The sequence below is a fragment of the Gadus macrocephalus genome, chromosome 10 (assembly GCF_031168955.1).
Source record: "Gadus macrocephalus chromosome 10, ASM3116895v1".
NCBI classification, from domain to species: domain Eukaryota; kingdom Metazoa; phylum Chordata; class Actinopteri; order Gadiformes; family Gadidae; genus Gadus; species Gadus macrocephalus.
Genome location: NC_082391.1, coordinates 9,807,053 through 9,827,297, shown reverse-complemented (window position 1 = coordinate 9,827,297; position 20,245 = coordinate 9,807,053). Strand labels below are relative to the sequence as shown.

The window sequence follows — 20,245 nt, the reverse complement described above, 5'->3', positions numbered from 1 at the left end:
ATAGGTCTTTCTCCTGCCTGCCATTATTTATTTTAAAATAATAACAAATAGAAGAAAAAGGCAAGAAAATACAAAATAACTTGCTAACTACCAGCTAACTAGAAATGCAAACGATGTAATAAGCGTGTAGTAGGAGCGTATGTCTCTATCCAGAGGCGCCGCGTCCCATTAGGCATACCAGGCAATTGCTTGGGGCCCCGGGCCACTACTAGGGCCCCCAAAAGCCCCCCCCCCAAAAAAATAATAATAATAATCGCTCCATCGCTCCGAATCCCCCCCCCCCCCCCCCCCCCCGTCAGCAATCGGCCCCCTAAGAATTCTTGCTTGGGGCCCCCACACTACCTCGCAACGCCCCTGTCTCTATCTAGCCGGAGTGTCTGAAGAGTGCTCAGAAAGTTCTCGGCGCTTCTGGCGCGAATTATGCTGACCTTCCAGTCAAACCCTGGAAGATATCTTGGGTGTCCATTGGTCAATTTGGATGATTGACCCCTCTATCGAACCGGTAGAGCCAATAGAGTCGAGGGACAGTCAAATCGAGGGACCCAAATTCATGTAAAAAAACACTATTCGCCAATCAAAAGTATCACATTGTATAACGTTTTTTATTTGTTTATTTATTTTGCTCTTCTTTGGCTGCTAGTTCAGTGAGTTTTCGTCATAGAGTGATGACCGTTATATCATTGGAATCTGTGAAGCCTCAGCTTTCATATGACATATAGTTTGTTCGGGTGGCATGAAGTAGCGAAATCGGCGGCGGCCAGTATGAGCGCATGCACGTTTTGCTATGGGCTCATTTAGTTGCTTGGTGTTAGAATTGTATTTTGTTTAGGTAAAAATGGTTATCATGGGCTTTTAGCCGAGCTTCTTCCCGTTACGTGGGTATGCACCATGGACATGTTGGAGCATGGTGGTGCTGTTTACAGCACACGTTGGCGCAGCTGCCCCCGCCCCCGGGGGCGCTCGGGTTTAAGAGGTTAATATATATAGTACTACTACATGGAATAATCTTGTCAGACGCATTCCTTCCTTCTTCACTTTTAATCAAATCATTATAAAAGATTTTGTTCTCACATATTTTGGACACGTATTTAGAATTCAACAATGTTGTTTGAATCATCACAAAACAGAACTACTGCACATATGAGACATTTTGAGCCAGTGATTCTGTGAGAAAGATGCACTGCCTTGTTTGCCTAGTTTGGCTCATCCTGAGACACTCATGCAGCTTCTCATAGGTCATGGAGCAACGTGCCCTTGTTCTAATGTCATTCATTTGAGAAAAGCTAGACTCACACGTATCGGTTGAGCCAAACATTGTCAGAATAAGTGATGCCAGTTCCTGATTGTGGGGTATTGATACTGGCTAGTATCACCGGCTACAAACAGAAACCTGATTTGCATGCAATTATGTTTCTCCTTTATTTTATTTATTTTTTGCATGCAACCTCTTGCGGGCCAGAAAAAATTAAGAGGGGCCGCATTTGGCCCACAGGCCGCTAGTTGAATAGGCCTGGTATAGGTCATACCATTTGTCTTAGTCAGTGGAGCAAGTAAGTTACATATTCATTTAGTCTTTCGGCCTGTAGCATATAAATAAAATGAAGCAATTGTTCCATATTTGTAACTGCATTTGAAGTAGACATTGAGGCCCCGTTCACACGAAGCCGATTTCATGGCGAAACCGCAAAGGTCTTGTACGGTTCGGCCTTCCGTACACACGAAGCCGGCGAATCCGCTGACCGAAACCGCAAACTTCTGAAACCACCCTCGGAGGTGGTTTCAAATCTACCCGGTTTCGTTTTTCATTCGTGTGTACGCCTGAAACCGACTGAAACCGCAAACCATGACGTCATCGCCCCACCCCTCGACCTCCTAGCCAATGGCTCTTAAGCCCGCAGAGTCTCAGAAATCACATGCGAGCATGCGCATAAGGGCAGCCTTTATGCGCATGCTCGCCTCTTCTTCTTATTTCATTTCTTCTGGATTTCTGTACCAGAAGCAGCGCCCCTTATGGGCCTGGAATGTGTACTACAGCGTTTCTACAGATCTACCCGGCTTCGCCCGTTTCGGCTTCGTGTGAACGGGGCCTGAGACTCACCAAAAATGGACACTATAGGACAGTGATCATGATTTGTCTCAATATCAGAATAACAACAATGGGTAAAATAGCAATGGCTGGTGGAATGGCCATAAAGTAGGTCTGTATATGCAGTGTAAGCTTGTCCAGGCCCTGCAAGTCAGGATGTAGGCTATGAATCTGAATAAGTAGTAGGTATATAGGTAGTGGCCATCCCCAACATGCATCAGAATACAGGAAATCAAAGTAATAGACCCCCTGTCTATAATCAAGTCTAAGACCAGCCGCCACTGGTCTTAGTCTTGATTAATTTCACACATCTGTTTTGTCATAGTTGACGACGGCAAATGTAAAATAGCTACATCTTCATGTCGATATGTTGATTGTTGTCACTTTCACTTGTCACTTCTTGCCATTAAATTAAATTATGTGGCTTATTACCCTGTTACCTTGTCACTTCCATTCAATTTTGGGGCTGATAATTTGAAACAGGAATGGTGTTTTACAGAACTTTTCGTGTTCAGTGTTTTCATTTGGCACTTAATTATCGGGCTACTTACCCTGTAGATGCTCGAGGGTCATTCTGTGTCAACTCAACCAGAGTTTGGCACCTTTAGATTTTGACTTTAGATTTTCATAGTATACATACAGTATACATTTTAAAGAACTAAAGTCGGTCCCCTGGTGCTGTGCTGTTTGTGGTTATGTAGCCACTAGGGAGAGGTGCAACTGAATGCGAGAGGATGATAAATCACTCAATAGACCTCTGAACAATTTGTCCCCCTCACTTTTGAAGTAATGGCTACGCCCCTGATCGTAACTCAATCCTTTTTCAACCGTTTACCATCGTTCAAACCATTAAACAAATCTACACACTTGTATCTTCAATACTATCCAAACGGAATTTCGATAGCATTTGAACTTTTTTCAGAATCAGTTTTAGTTTCAAATCGGTGTTACACCGAATTCTGCGACCCACCGAAAAGTGTGACCCCAGGGGGCGCTGTTGCACATTATCTGCAACATGCACGTGTGCATTATAACAAAAACATAAATAAAACATAAGATCTCCGGTGGGTCTTTCTTTTCTTGATACTAAAATTTATTCTAAACAGCATTTAACACAGTAGCCTATAATAGGAAATTCTCAAAGGTAAATGAGCGTAATTTAAAGGTCCCATGACATGAAAATCTCACTTTGGGAGGTTTTCTAACATAAATATGAGTTCCCCTAGCCTGCCTATGGTCCCCCAGTGGCTAAAACTTGCGTTTGGTGTAAAACTAGCACTAGCTGTTCTGCTCGCCTTTGAAAAAACGGAGGCTCAAGCGCGCTGATTTGGAATGTCTGTGCTCATGACGTCATCAGGAATCTCAGCTCCTCCCCTTACTCTGCCTGGCCCGCCCAGAGACGTTGGCCCGCCAATGAGACTCGACCGTGCGAGCGCCACATGTGTGTGTGTGTGAATACACACACTGTAACGCAAGTGTTTCTTGTCGGTTCTTTGACGTGTCTTGTATTTCCACAACGAGACTCGTGGGGGTTATCTAAGCCATGGTTGAGAAGGAATTGGGGGAAAGGAACTTTGGTTTGACTCGCTGAAGTATATGAACTGCGACATGCCGCCGGTTGCCGCGAGGCACCATCGCCCGGCAGCGGGCAGCCGGCAGCGGGCAGCCGGCCGCAGGCAGCGTGCGGTTCAGTCGACTTCAGGTTGATGTGAAAGTGGAAGAACCAGAGACGTCGCAGAACCCGACAAAGTCGTTTGTGATTCATAATATCGTCTGGAGGCGCACACAATATGTTATATGATATAGATATCTATGTATTATATTATATTATTTAGATATAGAGCTCCAGGACTGTAACGCAAGTGTTGTACACTTCCTTGTTATTTGGATAACCGTTCTGCTGTTGGTGTGATGGCGCATAACACGTCGGACTCTCGTCTCTGGTATTTCTACAACGAGACTCGTATTGGGGGTTATCTCAGCCAAGGTTGAGAATGAATTGGGGAAGGAACTTTGGCTTTGACTCCCTCAAGAACATGAACCACGACAAGGAGGAGAAAGGGATCTTTGCCGGGCAGCGCTTATGCACCTCCGCCTCCGGCGGTGGTCCCTCAGCGGGGCTCAAGCGGGAGACATTCGCCGCCAACAATCCCTTTCTCCTCCATGTCGTGGTTCATGTTCTTGAGGGAGTCAAAGCCAAAGTTCCTTTCCCCCAATTCATTCTCAACCTTGGCTGAGATAACCCCCAATACGAGTCTCGTTGTAGAAATACCAGACACGAGAGTCCGACGTGTTATGCGCCATCACACCAACAGCAGAACGGTTATCCAAATAACAAGGAAGTGTACAACACTTGCGTTACAGTCCTGGAGCTCTATATCTAAATAATATCATATACATAGATATCTACATTTAAACGTCCACATCACACATGTAGTGTGTGTAGAGACTTTCGTTTTGCCATAATAGTAACTGTTGTATAAAAGCAATAGATCACTTCAGTCAGTGGTATGTGCTCATTATACCACTGTGAAGGGGGTCGCCGGCCCACCGCTGCGCGTCGGGGCCGGACAACGCCCCCCCCCCTTGCATTGTGCAAGGGGGGGGGGCATTGTGGGATAGCGTAGTGACCTACCGTTGTATACTGTGGCGGTAGTACGCATTCTTGAACGTTTTCCGTACTACACAATGCTTACTGAGCATTCGGACGCGCTATATTTGTGGCGTACTACTAAATGCATACTATAAGTATGAGGATTCGGAATCAGCCCTGGATTGGGTTTTGCGAGGTTTGTTTACCGGCGTTGCTATGGTTACCGGTCTTGCGTGTTCCAACGGTTTATTGGGTTTCTAATAAATTGCTGTCTAATCAATACTTCATTCACTGCCTCTTCCGTGGTCATTACAATATTATGAATAGACTGCGTCAGGTTCTCCGACGTCTCTCCCTCTTGGCCTGCCCATAACAGGTTTGAATATTAAGGACTGCCTAATATTCGTTCGAATTTAGATTTATTTTTTGATATTCGAATTATATTCGAATTACGAAGTTCGGAGTCAAAGCCCTAATGGACGCTAAAGTGTGTTGCATAGCGACCGTCGTGCATTTTGAAGGCAGCCAGGAGGGACTACTTTTTTGTATTCTTTAATAAAACGGCTACTTTGACTTTCTTGGTGTCTTTTTAAATGTAGTGTGTCTATGACTTTCGTTTTGCCATAATAGTAACCGTTGTATAAAAGCAATAGATCACTTCAGTCAGTGATATGTGCTCATTATACCACTATGAAGGGGGTCGCCGGCCCTCCGCTGCGCGTCGGGGCCGGACAACGCCCCCCCCCTTAACAGTGGTGTAATGAGCACATACCACAGCCTGTTGTGATCTATTGCTTAATTATACAACGGGTCGCTTAAATCCAGCGATCTGATTGGTTCATAACTGTTGTATAATGAGCGTATACATAACTGCTATGACGCCCAATTATTTTGTGAAAGTTTGCATATCAATCCGCGCCTGGAAGTAGAAACGGTAACAAAGTATAAAAGTAGTTGTATTAAAGCAGTAGCGCAGTTCACTGAAGCCTAAAAATATGTTGAATGACGGAGAGGGTGTAAATGTTGTTACTCCGGGAGTGAGCAAGGCGATGGAGAGACTAACGAAAGCTTAGGCACGCGGTGAGTGAACCGCTCCATAGTATAAATTGCCGGCGAACCGCTCTAGCCGCGCTTTCTCTCGGAGGGACGCTAAAGTGTGCTGCATAGCGACCGTCGTGCATTTTGAAGGCAGCCAGGAGGGACTACTTTTCTGTATTCTTTAATAAAACAGCTACTTTGACTTTCTTGTTTTTTTTTTTTAAATGTAGTGTGTCCATGACTTTCGTTTTGCCATAATAGTAACCGTTGTATAAAAACAATAGATCACTTCAGTCAGTGGTATGTGCTCATTATACCACTGTGAAGGGGGTCGCCGGCCCTCCGCTGCGCGTCGGGCCGAACAACCCCCCTTAACAGTGGTATAATGAGCACATACCACAGCCTGTCGTGATCTATTGCTTAATTATATTATCGCACACGCAGGCACACAATTAATAATAATAATAGTAAATTAAATTTATTTAATTTAACATTAACAATTAACATTAACATTTGACGTCTCAGATACAGCACCGCGGAATGCTTTGCGCTTTTCATTCAGCGGTCACTTTATTTGTTTCCAACCATTTACATTTTCTTAATTGGTGTGCATGTTTACATTGTTTACTCCATTTAGACTTGAATTCAAAGTTCAAATCCCTTCACTTGATCCCTTCACTTGCCATGTAACATCTCTTTACGTCTTAAACTATCTTTATTAAAAAATATCTTTTCAACCTCACATTGCACTACAGCACTCAACGCATTTTCTGCAGGAAATGCATTTTCTAGTTCTTTCTGTGGCACAATAAGTCCTCCATACTTTTCTATTTTTACTTTGAACAAATTATACAGAGTAGAAATCATGAATTCATGTGTTAAAGGTTCTTTGTCTCAACACAGACATTTTTTTTTAAATGTAATTCAATCCAGTTAATTGAATAGTATTGCATGGTACAACCCGTTAATACCATTAACCTTTAGGCACTTGTACTTAAGTAAAATAAAGGTCTAGAGTAGAGTTTCATTGGGCCATAGTCATGTGTTTGTAGTAGTTATGTATTTGATGTGTTTTTCTGATTTAGGTTTCAATTCATAGTTCCGAAGAGGTGGCAGAGAAATAAACCAGTATGCATCCACTTGGCTGGGACTGGAGACCATGTATGTATTTGTTATTTTTATTTAATCCTTGCACTTAAGAAATTACTTTAAATGTAGGTTTTTTTAAATGTGTATCTTTCGGAGAGAATAACACTTCCTCAATTGATAATGTTTCCCTTCCATTGAATTTCCTCCTATCTGCACATTCTGAATCACAACATGATCATTCTAGGAGGAAGGATTATTCTTATTTTTTCTCCGCAGAGAAGACGCCTATTCTGTTTAATCAACATAACAGAGTTCACAAATCAGTTGGAGGGACGCCCAAAATACCAAAAAAACTTTATTCTAATACACTGTCCAAATCTCAATTAGTACTTGTGTATTCATATTGTAGGCTCCATTTTGGTGTAAATATACTCTGCGGTAGTTTTGACCAGTACATATAATGAAAGTTAATTGAATCTGTAATATATAGTCAATGTTTAGTCAGTTGAACTTGTATTATAAACAGTGTATGTTAGTTGAACCTGTATTATATACAGTGTATGTTGGTTGAACCTGCATTATATCAGAATCAGAAAGGATTTAATTGCCAAGAAGGATTTTACACCAACCAGGAATTTGGCTTGGTGAATAAGGTGCATACATTAAGACAATAATAATGAACAATGAACAAACAGTGATATATATATATAACACAATATAAACAAGCAGGGACATAAGTGATTAATTAAAAATAGGATAAAATAGAATAAATTAAAAGATAAAGTCAAAGATACTTAAAAATGAATTTACAAATTGGTGATGGGTATGAGTGCCAGAGTCAGTGTCAGTCAGTGGGGGTGGTGGTCTGGGACCTGTTAAGGAACCCAACTGAAGAGGGGAAGAAACTGTTCAAGTGGCGGGAGGTTTTGTATGGAAAGCCAAGAAGGCCACTAACTGGCCCTAGAATGACGCGGTAAAAGTGCGAAACCGCACGGAAACCGTACGGAATCCGTGCGGTTTGGCAGGAATTCTGTATGGTTTCCGTACGGTTTTTGAATGACGCACGCCTCATGCCCACAGCACCGTCAGTCAAAGGACGTGGGTATGTGTGGCTGACGGATGGGGGAGTAGTCTTTGCAGAGGCATCCCTCAGCCAATCAAATCGCTTCGCCGGGTTCTTCCCGCTTCTTCCTGCTTGTTGCGTTGTCATTGCAAGATTTCCCGCTTTCCAGTATCGTCAGAGCCCGAGTCGCGTCACAGTGCTTAAATTTGCATACGCAATCTGATTGGATGACGGATCCGTCGCTGCCGAAAAAGTTGAAAATTGTTCAACTTTTTGACGGAGCCGAAGGCTCCAACGGAACGGACGGATCCACAATGCATTGCGCGTCCGTCCCCATTTAAAGTCAATGGGGATCAGTCAACTGACGGAGGTAATGGGCACGAGGCGTAAGTTATTCACTCCGGTTATTAGTTATTCACTCCGGCTATTAGGTAAGCAGAACGACCCCCTCCCTCTTCTTTGCTTGACCACTAAGTTTGAAGGCTGTCTAACCAATCAGTGAAGAGAAATACCAGACTGCAGTGCATCCATGTTTCGCCGTAACATAAAGCTGTGTTGTCTTTACTAGTTTCACTACAATGTAATGACCACCACTAGCTAGTGGAAAATACATTTGTGTCTAGTACAGTGATATATTTGTATATGTTAGGCTATATATTGAGATGGCAGTGTGCGAAATACCCGTCAATATTCGGGGATGTCCTAGCTGGCCTAGCTGTGCAGTAGCCAGCTAGGCCATAACATTACAATATTTCGTGGATGCAAGCAAGCCAAGACTATCAATCTATATCTATAGCCTACATGAAAACGCGCGCAGGCACGCACGCGCGCAGGCACGCACCCGCGCGCGCACACACACACTGGTAAAGCAATAGGAGCCTGCACTGGCTAAAGTTGTCGGGATGCACGTTGTTTTATAACAGGGAGAGGTAAAGTTGTGCATTACAATGCAAACACGACAATAATTGGCACCATTCTTGCGCACTCAGAAGAACATGAACTGAATAAATGCCAGGTAATAATAATAATAATAAATGAAATTTATATAGCGCTTAATATGGTACTCTAATGCCGCTTTTCCACCGCACATATAGCTCGACTAGACTCGACACGACTCGACACGGTAGCAGCACGGGTCGTTTTCCACCGCAAATAGTACCTTCTGGACGTGGGCGGGGTCGGCTGCGCGAAAAGGCTGTGACGTATTTTTTGTACGCGACGCAAACAACACCTACGCAACCCACACATGGACAGAACCCACATAACAACAATGGAGGACATCGATAACATTACTATTATTAGCTGGCATGTTGAAGAAGTGGAATATTTTGGCTGCGGCGCTGCTATGGCTGTTACCAGCATGGTTGCCATGTCGCTCTCGTGACTTCGTCACACTCTCTGGCCAATCAGTGGCCGGCCGTCTGCCGACGTCACCTTTTAGCATCGGCTCAGCTCGCTTGGAACCTAGAGCGAGGCGGTACTAAAAAAAGCAGCCACTTCAGGTACCAGATACCATGTTTTCGCAGTGGAAACGCAAAAAATGCGAGCTGAGTCGAGTCGAGTCGTGTCGAGCTGGTACCATGCAGTGGAAAAGCGGCATAAGACGCTTATATATACAGCATATACGCTATATACGCTTAGGCAGGGGTTGACACTAAGGTTTCAAAAGCACTTGCCCATCGGGCAAGTACAGGTCAGGTTCAACTTGCCCGAATGTAATGTTCACTTGCCCAAATTATAATGAGAATCGTGAACGGGCCTCTTTTTGCCAGGCACCCGGCCTGGTTTTGGGGGGGCTCAGAAAAATCATGTTAGCTTCCACACATGTTGTGTTTAAAAAATAACAAACTTCTCTTTGTTTACTTATTTATCGAGCGGTCACATCGTGCCATGAAGTGATTTCAGTCCACCGTTCCAACCTATTAAAGCTATCGCCAAGGTATATGTAGACCTGCATGATTTTATGCAAATGTACATATAACTAAATGTCAGAGGTAGTAGCAAAGATATGTCTTTTTAACTTTCAAGTTTCTTGTAGCTCTAACTGAAGGGGTTGTCAGTCACGATACTGGATTTTCTAACTTCAACACTATTCCTGGAAAAAGATCGATATTCTATACCATTTTTGATATCAGGGGAAAAGTTTTTTTCAGGAAAGAACATACCCAAAGTAAATAGATTATATCTCCACAACTGCAAGGGCGATAATGTCATCTTTGGGCCAAAAGAAAGATTGTTGTGCAAGTGAAATATTCAATGGGGATAATACTTGGTTAAAGTGAATAAAGCCATGGAACACAGCATAAGTGGAAGATAACATTTCCACATGAAATAATTATCAGTATCAGTTGTTCGTTATCAGTTGGGAGCGCTGTCTTACTATGAGACACAAATAAAGGTAGAAATCTTACAATTTAGACACTTGACACCTCTCTTAAAGTTCAGGGCAATCGAATGCACCAAGCCAAACACTCGCAAATAAATATATGGCCACTAGATTGCGCTGAAGAATATGTTTTCTGATTTAAGGCAATTTACCTATTTCCTAAGAAACCTTCTTATTCATTGATTGAAAACACCATGTTAAGTTGCAAAATTTGGCCCAGATACTGGATAATCTGTTTATGGTGGTTTTATTCGATCAGAATCAACTTTGTGGACAAAAATCACAAAGGTAATACTTCATTTTTGGTTATTACAAGAAAAGGGGACGTTTCTTCTTAAGTAGTTATTTGCGAGTTTTAGTCACAGAATGATATGGTTTGGACTGTTGGAATAAGTGGAGGCTCAGCTTTCATGTAATATATACAGTAGTTTGTGAGGGTCCAATTTCGTGAAAAAGTTGCTGTGTGCATGTGCACAGTTATGAAACCCAAAACCGTGTTCTTGACTTCCTTGATAATTTGCCTCAATCCAAAGTACTTCCAAACTGCACTCCTCCATCACTACTCCATTTAACTTCTACCTAAACCGTTCGCGGAGGTGCTGCACTTGAGATACTAGCTGTGTTGGCTAACCTGTAGCAGCTGCCAGAGACCGCACTGCGAGTGAGTGACAGAAGGCGGGGCTATATTCGCACTGAAGCGATGCGTGTCTGTTAACTCGCTTTCCGAGAGAAGAGAAGACTGATCAATTGCGCGCTGATCAATTGCAAATACTTCTATTTTGTGTGGTTTTGAGGAACAAAAGGTTGTTCTGCTGTTTCTAAAAACATTTGAATAAATAGCTTTTATATTAACATCCACCCAAAATCCACTTGCCCGTTCGGGCAACCAGAATAAATCTCAACTTGCCCAAACATTTATTTTACTTGCCCCGGGCAAGCGGGCAACCGTTAGTGTCAACCCCTGTTAGGTATATAGCATTTCGGAGACGGGCACACAATCAGTGCATTTGCAAATGAGAGCCTGCAGTATGACCGATCTTGTGACATTATTTAACCATCCATCTACAGCCAGGGGCGGACTGGGGGAAAAAAGTGGCCCGGGAGTTTCTGTCAGACCGGCCCAATCAATACACGGCGCGCGGCCCACTAAGTACACGCCGCGTTGCCCACTCAATGGATCGCGTATCGAACAGTCAGTGGCCTTCTGGGAAAAATACCCATTCACTTAACATTATTTTGGATGATTACAAAGAAATTACATCATATATGTATGTTTGTTTTTTAATAACATTTGGATCCACCAATTTGCCTGGATGGACACATGGAATAAAATGATTATTGGCTATTGTAACACTCCAAGGTAGGTATAGTTTGCTAGATGAATATGCTTAACTCTTGGCTAGTATCAGATGGTTATACAAGTATAACTACAAAGCCTTAAGGAATGAATGTCAGCAGAGAAAGACCACACAGTAAAGAAACTGGAATCAGAGGGTAGAATTAGTATGAACAATATATTAGAAATGAACAGAACAGAACATACGATGGGGTGTGAACATCAGTGGTATCAGTAGTGTTGCATGCTGGGTGTGTGATTGTTTGTGTGTGTAGGGGTGCTGAAGGTGCATAACAAAACAGTAAGTTACATAACAGAACCTAAACTAACTCTGTCAGCCCAGGTTCTTTAAGGTCATAAATAAATAAATATATATATATGGTTATAAATAAATATATATATATATATGGTTATAAATAAATATATATATATATATATATATGGATATAAAAAACAATATCAGTATAACTCCATACTATAACAGTTTTATTATAAGCCTACTACATGAGTAGTTTTTGCAGCAGCTCACTCTTTTCTGCAACACCGTCAATGATTTTCTCACTGTCATAAACATTATTTATAATTTTAGATTTTAGCATAACAAATTAGCTGGTTAACTTATTTGTCACAGGTTAATAGAAATTATAAGATTGCCCTATTTACAACTACCACCATGGATAGCTTGCTCATCGATTGTAAGCCAGTGACTACGGCTAACATGTTAAAATAGATAATCTAGATGTTGACAACAACACCAGCTTACTTATTTTACCAGATCATAACGGTCTATATATGCAAGGCTAGCTGTAGGGAACGTTACCTCATCTGCGAATAGAAAGCTCACATTTGGCAAGGTCAACGCCACATCTTACCTTATCACTGTCAGTGGTTTTCCAAAGAAATTAGATATTTTTAAATGTTTTGAGGCACCTTCCTCCAGACATTTTTTCTTTTAATCTCTTAGCTTTTCAGCTCCACCTTTTCGTTTTGGTGCCGACGACATGCTCTCTCACTCTCAAAAACAACTTTGTCTGCTAGAGAATGACGCAAGGCAAGGAAAGGCAACTTTTTTTCATTTTTTTATTTTGTTGTGCTATAAATAAACAATAAAAGGAAAGGGCACAAAATAAATAAAATATAATATAAGCTAGAGTGAGTGATATTTAATAACACCTAAAACAAGAGTTTGGAAGAGGCAACGAAGAGCTGGGCCTCATGGGTTGAGCGCATGCGTAGAACTGGGTGCCGCGTTGCGTGTATGTATGCAAATCCAAATTCTCTACCAATCCGCACAGCTGAGAACACTTCGGCTGTGTAAGAACCAATTTAGAGGTGTTTATTAATGAGGTGGAGATCTTTTCTTACTTTGGACTTCCGAAGTCGGTAAAACACATATTAGAAGACACTTAAAAAAAAATTGAAAAATAGTCACCATGAGTGTGAAGACCGATTGCGAGTAGCAGTATAAAAGTAGTCAGTGCGATTACATGAGTATAGCTCTTGGAGAAAATTACGCTTGTGCCGCTGTGTTAACCATTGTAGGGCTGATGCGATGATGGGCGTGGGCCGGTGCATAATAGTGATGGACCGGTAGGTTTATATTTTGGACCATCGGCCCACCGGGGATGTCCCCGGTATTCCCGATGGCCAGTCCGCCCCTGTCTACAGCTAATACGATCAGACAGATACATCATTGATCACATATAAGCCCACAACAAGCCCAACATCACCACGGCAGGTGCGCTCTCTCTCGCACATTCACACAATCACTCCAACTTCTCCAACTCCAAGGCAAGGCTGTTTCACTAAGACCACAAACAACCTCAACTAACCAGCCTACATATCCACAACAATGCACAACAATCAGTTCTATACATTGCGTCTATCTTCTGTTTGGCGCACTTGGCTAATTTGCATACTTGCTCAGGACTGTCGGCTCCGCTTGTCAAAAAAATAGAACGTATTTGTGAATAAATGCTTTGAATTATGAATACTGGACTTGGTGAGCTTAAATAGGCTACATTTAAGTGACCTTTAGTGAGATGGCCTAAAACGGAATACAAATGAATTATTCTAGGACATAGGCTTTCAGGATCAATTCAGAGGTTCAACTGTTTGGGATTCATTTTGCTTAGCCAGTGAAAGTGATCTGTATTATATACAGTGTATTTGAATCAGAATCAGAATCTCTTTATTGTCATTGCACAAAGTGCAACGAAATTGGGGTAGAGGCACTCAAAATGAGTGTTTTTTTTAAAAAAAAAATGCCTCCTCTTTAGACCTGTTAGCTCTGTATGCGAACTGGTGGGGGTCAGAAGTGGTTGGCAGGCTTGTTGTGATGTGGCTCCGGACCAGTTTCTTGAAACACTTCATGATGACTGGTGTAAGGGCCACCGGTAGTCGTTGAGGCTGCTGACAGTAGTCTTCCTTGGTAGAGGAATGATTGTGGAGGACTTCAGGCAGTGTGGGATCAAGCACTGGGACAGGGACTGGTTGAATATATCAGTGAAGACATCGGCCAGTTGGTCATTGCAGTCTCTCAGCACTCTCCCCGTCACACCATCCGGTCCAGCAGCTTTCCTAGGATTCACTGCCCGTAGTGTGCGCCTCACCTCATGTGCCTGCACTGGGAAGATGTCATTGCTGGGGGCTGGTGGATGTGATGGGGCCACCTCCAGTGTCTCAGCCTCGAAGCGGGCAAAGAAGCAGTTTAGTTCCTCAGACAGCGAGGCATCACCGTTGGTTACTGTGAGGTTGCTGGACTTGTAGTTTGTGTTGTGTTGGACCCCCTGCCGTGAGTTGTTGCTGCTGAAGTGGTCCTCAATCTTCCTCTTATATGCTGTCTTGGCCTCCCTGATGCCTCTCTTCAGGCAGGTTCTGGCAGAGCTGTAATGTGCCTCATCTCCAGACCTGAAGGCGGTGTCCCTCTCCTTCAGCAGGGTCTGGATGTCTTTTGTAATCCAGGGTTTTTGGTTTTGATACACCCGGATACGCCTGTCCACAGTGACAGTGTCAACACAATGCTTGGTGTAGCAGAGTACGGTGGAGGTGTACTCTTCCAAGTCCTGATTTTTTTAAATGTCCCAGTTGGTATTTCCAAAACAGTCCTGCAGCTGCTGTGCGGCATCATCAGGCCAGGTTTCAACAGTCTTTGTTACTTGGGGGACTTTTTACCTAATTGTGTTGTATGCTGGTATCAATATGTTGGTTAACCTGTATTATATACATTGTATGTTGGCTGAACCTGTATTATATACAGTGTATGTGTGTTTCCCTCAGATCGCAGCCATAATCAGTGGCGCAACCCATTTTTATTCAAACCAAGCAAATTAATTTCTCTAAAATAATCACACATACACAATGTCATCATGGCTCACTATCACTTAAATAATCCCTTCATACAGAGTACTCTAGCATTAACAAACGTATCCATCAAAACGTGCTGCTGCTGATTCTGGTGATAATGGAAAAAAATTACATAACTGTTTTTAGAGTAGACACACAAATATAATCTCTTCAAGTAGGCCTACTAAACTGACTGTTTTCCCTAAATTCAAATCAATCTAAGAAACTGATCGATCAATACTGTGTGCTGCGGATTCTGGTGAACATGAAAAAGATGAACATCATAAGGCAAGGCAAGGCAACTTTATTTATGTAGCACTTTTCATACACAAGGCAGACTCAAAGCGCTTCACATCGAAACATTGTCATTCAATAAAATAAAATAATAGATAAGTAAAAGAAAACATATGCAAAGAAATTAGTCAAATAGAAAGTGCAATGAATATAAGATCAGATCAACAGTCTCTTTGGTACCCACTTCGGGACTCCAACCCGACCTAAAGCAATTTGGTACCCATGTCGGGACTCCATACCGACCTAAAGGAACTTGGTCCTTTCTCTGGGACTCCAACCCGGATTCTAGAATTCTATTCTAGGACTGTAACCCAGATTCTAGGACACACGTCTGGACTCTAACCAAGAACCAAAGGCCTTATTCTGAGACTCCAACCCAGACAGACGTCGGGACTCCAACCCAGACAGAACTCTGGCCTTTCTCTGGGACTCCAACCTGACCTAAAGGAACTTGGTCCTTTCTCTGGGACTCCAACCCGACCTAAAGGAACTTAGTCCTTTCTCTGGGACTCAAAACCAAATGCTATGACTCTAACCCAGACAGAACTTGGGTCTCAAACCCTTATCCTTTTTCTCTGGTATCAGATCAAATCTTTCTGGTAAAAATAGAAAATAAGGGGAAAGTTAAAAAGGCATTTTAGTAATAAAATAGAAAATAAAGGCAAAGTTAAAAACGATCCAATGTATTTAAGATTGAGCTTTTAGCAGAAAGCTAAAGCTTTCTGCTAAAAGTCTTCATTCTTGTTTTAAAGGTGCTCAGAGTTGGGGCAAGTCTTAAATCCTCAGGGAGTTTATTCCAGCTATTTGTTGCATGGTAACTAAATCCTGCTTTCCCATGCTTCGTGTTTACTCTGGGGATAATTAACAGATTGGTCTCAGAAGATCTTAGTGGTCTAGAAGGCTTATGTAGTGGAAGCATGTAAGTCCAATATTTTGGGCCTAAACCATGTAGGTTAGCAACATGATTTTAAAATCAATTCTCTGACCTACAGGAAGCCAATGTCACGATTTAAGAATTGGTGTAATCTGTTCAAATTTTTTGGTCTTTGTTAGAACTCTAGCAGCAGCATTCTGAACAAGCTGAAGCCTAAAGGTACGGCAACACTGAATGCGTTACGCGCGTTAGAGGCGTAGAAAATCTGCATTTTTGCATAGGGAACCATTGGTTTAGGCCCGTAGATGCTTTACACGCACTAAAGCAGCACGGCAAAAGTTCAGTATTTTTAAACTCTGCACGTTGGTGCGTTGGCCGCGTTATTTAGGCGCGTAAAACGCGCCCAACGCACCAACGGGCAGAGTTTAAAAATACTGAACTTTTGCCGCGCCTACGCGCGACACTTAGCCACGATAGCCAATCAGCGTTGAGCTTGACCCGACGTCACTGGCAGAGAGGACGGAGGACGCACAGAAGCAGAAAGAAGATGGAAGACAAAGTAATTGTGTCGGTTTATGCTCGTCCTATCCTGTACGACACCACGATGGTGTCGTACAGGGATAGAAGCAAGACCGCCGTGGGCGAGGAGACTGGGCTTCCTGGTAAGTTCAGTGAATAATGTGTATTTTGCTTGGCTTCAGCCATGGGTTGTGTTTACTATGAAACAAGTTAGCGCCGGTTAGCGGTAGCACCAGTTAGCACTAATATAAAGTGATAGTACTACAACAGACTGTCCCGCTTGTCAGGCTACACAACTTAATATGTATATTATGTTCTTGGACGTATGTCGCAGGAAGTGGAAGTCTCTCAGGGACAGATACTGTATATGAAGGAGAAAAAGAGGGAGAAAGAGGAGGGAAAAAAGAGCGGGTCAGTGGCAAGGACAGTGAAGAAGTGGAAATTCTTTGCGGACCTGTCCTTCCTCGACCCATTTGTCACACCGAGGGAGACCAGCAGCAACCTTCCTCGGGTGGCAGAGGATGAGGTAGAGCAGGGGTCTCAAACTCGCGGCCCGCGGGACGATATTTTGTGGCCCCCTACTTGATATCAAAGTTAAGCAACATTATTATTATTATTATTTTATTTTTTTGCCGAGTCGCTGCGCTTGCCCGTTGGCCTCATTTATAAAGCTTGCTGCGCACAAAAACCTTGCATAAGACGGAGGTGAAATGTGCTAGGCCAACGGTATGGCTTCTCCCAAATCTGTGTGCGCTGGAGATACGCCCTTTCTGTGTGTATCTCTTTCCAAACACCATGCACCTGACCGGGTTCTCTCCTGTGTGACTCCTCTGATGTATTTCGATCTTACTGAAGCATCTGAAACTAACCGCTTAGCAACCGAGTTCCTGAAGTTGTGGAGCTTCAAATCCCTGAGCATGAAATGTGCGTCAGTTTTTTTTCACTGCAAACGTTGGTAGGCTATTTATAGAAAATGTCTATGTTCTGACATGATTGATTGCATTTTATAACTGCATGGGCCTGGATACGTCGGTAGGGGGGTGTGTGTGTGTGTGTGTGTGTGTGTGTTCCTGTGTGTCCAGTGGGAGAGGAAATATCGACGTGTGAAAGAGTGTTTTGTATTAAGTTGAGGCCAACACATATTAATCGAAATTTATATATCATAAGTTACACAAAAATTCGGGTTGAAATCGGGCTCGGGCTCATAATTACAGTTAATGTGTCGGGCCGGGCCGGGCTCGTACAGAACGTGCACGGGCCGGGTCGGGCTTGACACACACACACACACACACACACACACACACACACACACACACACACACACACACACACACACACACACACCAACGTTTGCGGTGAAAAATGCTTCTGCACATTTCACCCCGTCTTCGCAAGGTTGTTGGGCGCAGCAAGCTTTATAAAAAAAATATATATAAAGCCCTGCATGGGCCCTGCAGGAGCTGTGTGAGAGGAAGCGCTGCCAGGTCTCTGGCAGTAAGGAGTAGGCAAGAAAAGCCATATGTTCAGAAGGACACTTCATGTTCTGAAGAAGGTTCATGTTTTAAAGTCGTTCATGTTCAAAAGAGCCATTCATGTTCAAAAAAGAATTCATGTTACAGAACTGTTAATAGTAAAGCTTGAGAAGACTGGATATTTGTACTTTTTTGTGGAAAACTTGATGCGGCCCAGCCTCACCCAGAATCTGCCTCCAGCGGCCACCAGGTAAATTGAGTTTGAGACCCCTGAGGTAGAGGATGACGGGGCTGCAGAGACTTTACTGTCAGGGGCAGGAGAAGCAGTTGAGGAGTGTGATGAGGCAGCAGCAGCAGCAGGGCCATCGCACAATACAGGTTTGTTGACAAGTGAAGACACGTATACAGCTTCTGCATTATGGCCATATTCTGTATTGAGAAAAGGTTTATTGTGCTGCACGATTCTGTCTCCGTCTTTAATGTGCTGTAATATAGATCACTTGTATATATTGCAAGCCCAAAAGAAAAAGAAAAAACCAAGCTCAATAACATAGATCAGCCGTCAGAGAGTGAGTGACTCAGACCCTGACAATGCTGCTGCTGCTGCTGCTGCTGCTGCTGCTGCTGCTGCTGCTGCTGCTGCTGCTGCTGCCGCCGCCGCCGCTGGCCCTGCCCCTGCCCCACGACCCCTGAGCGGTATGTACAGGACAAAGTTGTATAGCTTTAATTTCAGGGGTTCAACTATGTTTATGTTGAACCGTTTAAGCTTTAACTGATATGAATAATGTTAACGTATTACTACTATAAGACAAAACTTCCAACCAACCACACATGCAGGTTTATTGATAAACCTGCATGTGTATTGTTAACGTTGATAACGTTTTGGCTTTTCACTTGTGAAGGTAGTATTGCACTTACTTACAAATTATGGTGTTTTACATTTCATACAGGGACGAGGAGGAAGAGAGCCAGGAGGGTACCGGGTGGGAACACCCGATACAAGAGGCCATCCTCCATGCCCTGCATAGGCATGCAACAACTCCCCCAACACCCAAGCTCTCAGAGGACGCACAGTTCCTCAACAGCCTACTTCCTTCCCTGGAGAGATTGCCACGCCAAGTAAAGGAGCATGTGAAATTCCAAATTCACAAGGTCATATTTGAAGCCACCCAATTCACTATTAATTTGGAACCTATATAATTATGCTCCTGCTTATAAGCAAGAGTGGTGGTGACAATCTCTCCAGGGAAAGAACTGGGCTGCTGTGACTAAAAAATAAGCTGTTGTTTGGGAGAAAGGTTGTTAGGTAGATCTTTTCTCCCAGCTTCCAGAGGCAGATGTTAACGTTCTTGTTCTTGTGTTCTCAAATTGTGTTCTGTATGTTTAAATTTTTTTTATGCAATGTTCATTTATAATATCTTGTTCTATGTTGTTTTGTTGTTGTATTTTAAAATAAAATATTTTTATTAACTCTTCTCTCAATATATGATTTGAAGATCTAGCATGCACGGACACAAATATACATACATTTTGATACTTAACATAACAATTTTAATAATAATGAAGGAATCATTGCTTTTGTTTTGTGTGGGTGGCTCTTAAAAGAGCCGTTTTGGGATTGCTTGGGCACTGCACTAGATGTCGTTCTGTCATGGGATGGTTCCTTCCGAGAAGTAGGAGGTGAAGGTCTCGCGGATCCGAATGGCCTCTCTGCCGGTGTTGTTTGCAGCCACTCTCCCCAGCCTTGGCAGAGGCTCCACCACACCACCCACGATGCACTCCCTCACTGCTGCTGTTGGTGCTGTTCTGCGGAGGAAATTGTGGAGCACAAAGGTGGCCTTGATGCATCGCTCTGCCAGCTCAATACGGACCTCGATGACCCTCCAGTAGATCCGCCACTGAGAGGAGAGGATGCCAAATGTGTCCTCCACCACTAACCGAGCCCGGGACAGACGGTAGTTGAAGACGCGCCGCTCTGGTGGGAGGACGCATCCGCGGAATGGCCTCATGAGGTCGGTCCGTAGCGGAAAGTCCTCGTCTGCTACTGTGGTAGAAATTAAGGAGTATATTCTATGGTAAACCATGATTATTATGAGGTCTGTGTGTCTAATAGTGGAGAAACACACGGGGCCTGGGTGTCTGGGTTCAGA

The 20,245-nt window shown here is 43.2% G+C and overlaps 1 protein-coding gene and 1 long non-coding RNA gene across 7 annotated transcripts in view; both read left to right on the top strand.

The window, feature by feature from the left end:
• Positions 1-20,245, top strand: part of abhd18 (abhydrolase domain containing 18) — a 114,660-nt gene that overhangs the window by 29,846 nt on the left and 64,569 nt on the right. For all 6 annotated transcript variants that reach the window (XR_009527828.1, XM_060063475.1, XM_060063476.1 and 3 more), the window contains one exon: positions 6,803-6,878. Coding sequence is in view for 5 of the 6 variants with exons in the window: in XM_060063475.1 (XP_059919458.1) it covers positions 6,803-6,878 (76 nt within the window). In the remaining variant the exon portion in view is untranslated. The remainder of the gene's footprint in view (positions 1-6,802; positions 6,879-20,245) is intronic.
• Positions 13,263-19,570, top strand: LOC132466345 (uncharacterized). Its single transcript, XR_009527834.1, has 3 exons — positions 13,263-17,149; positions 18,371-18,791; positions 19,046-19,570. It is a non-coding gene; the product is annotated as an uncharacterized LOC132466345 (long non-coding RNA).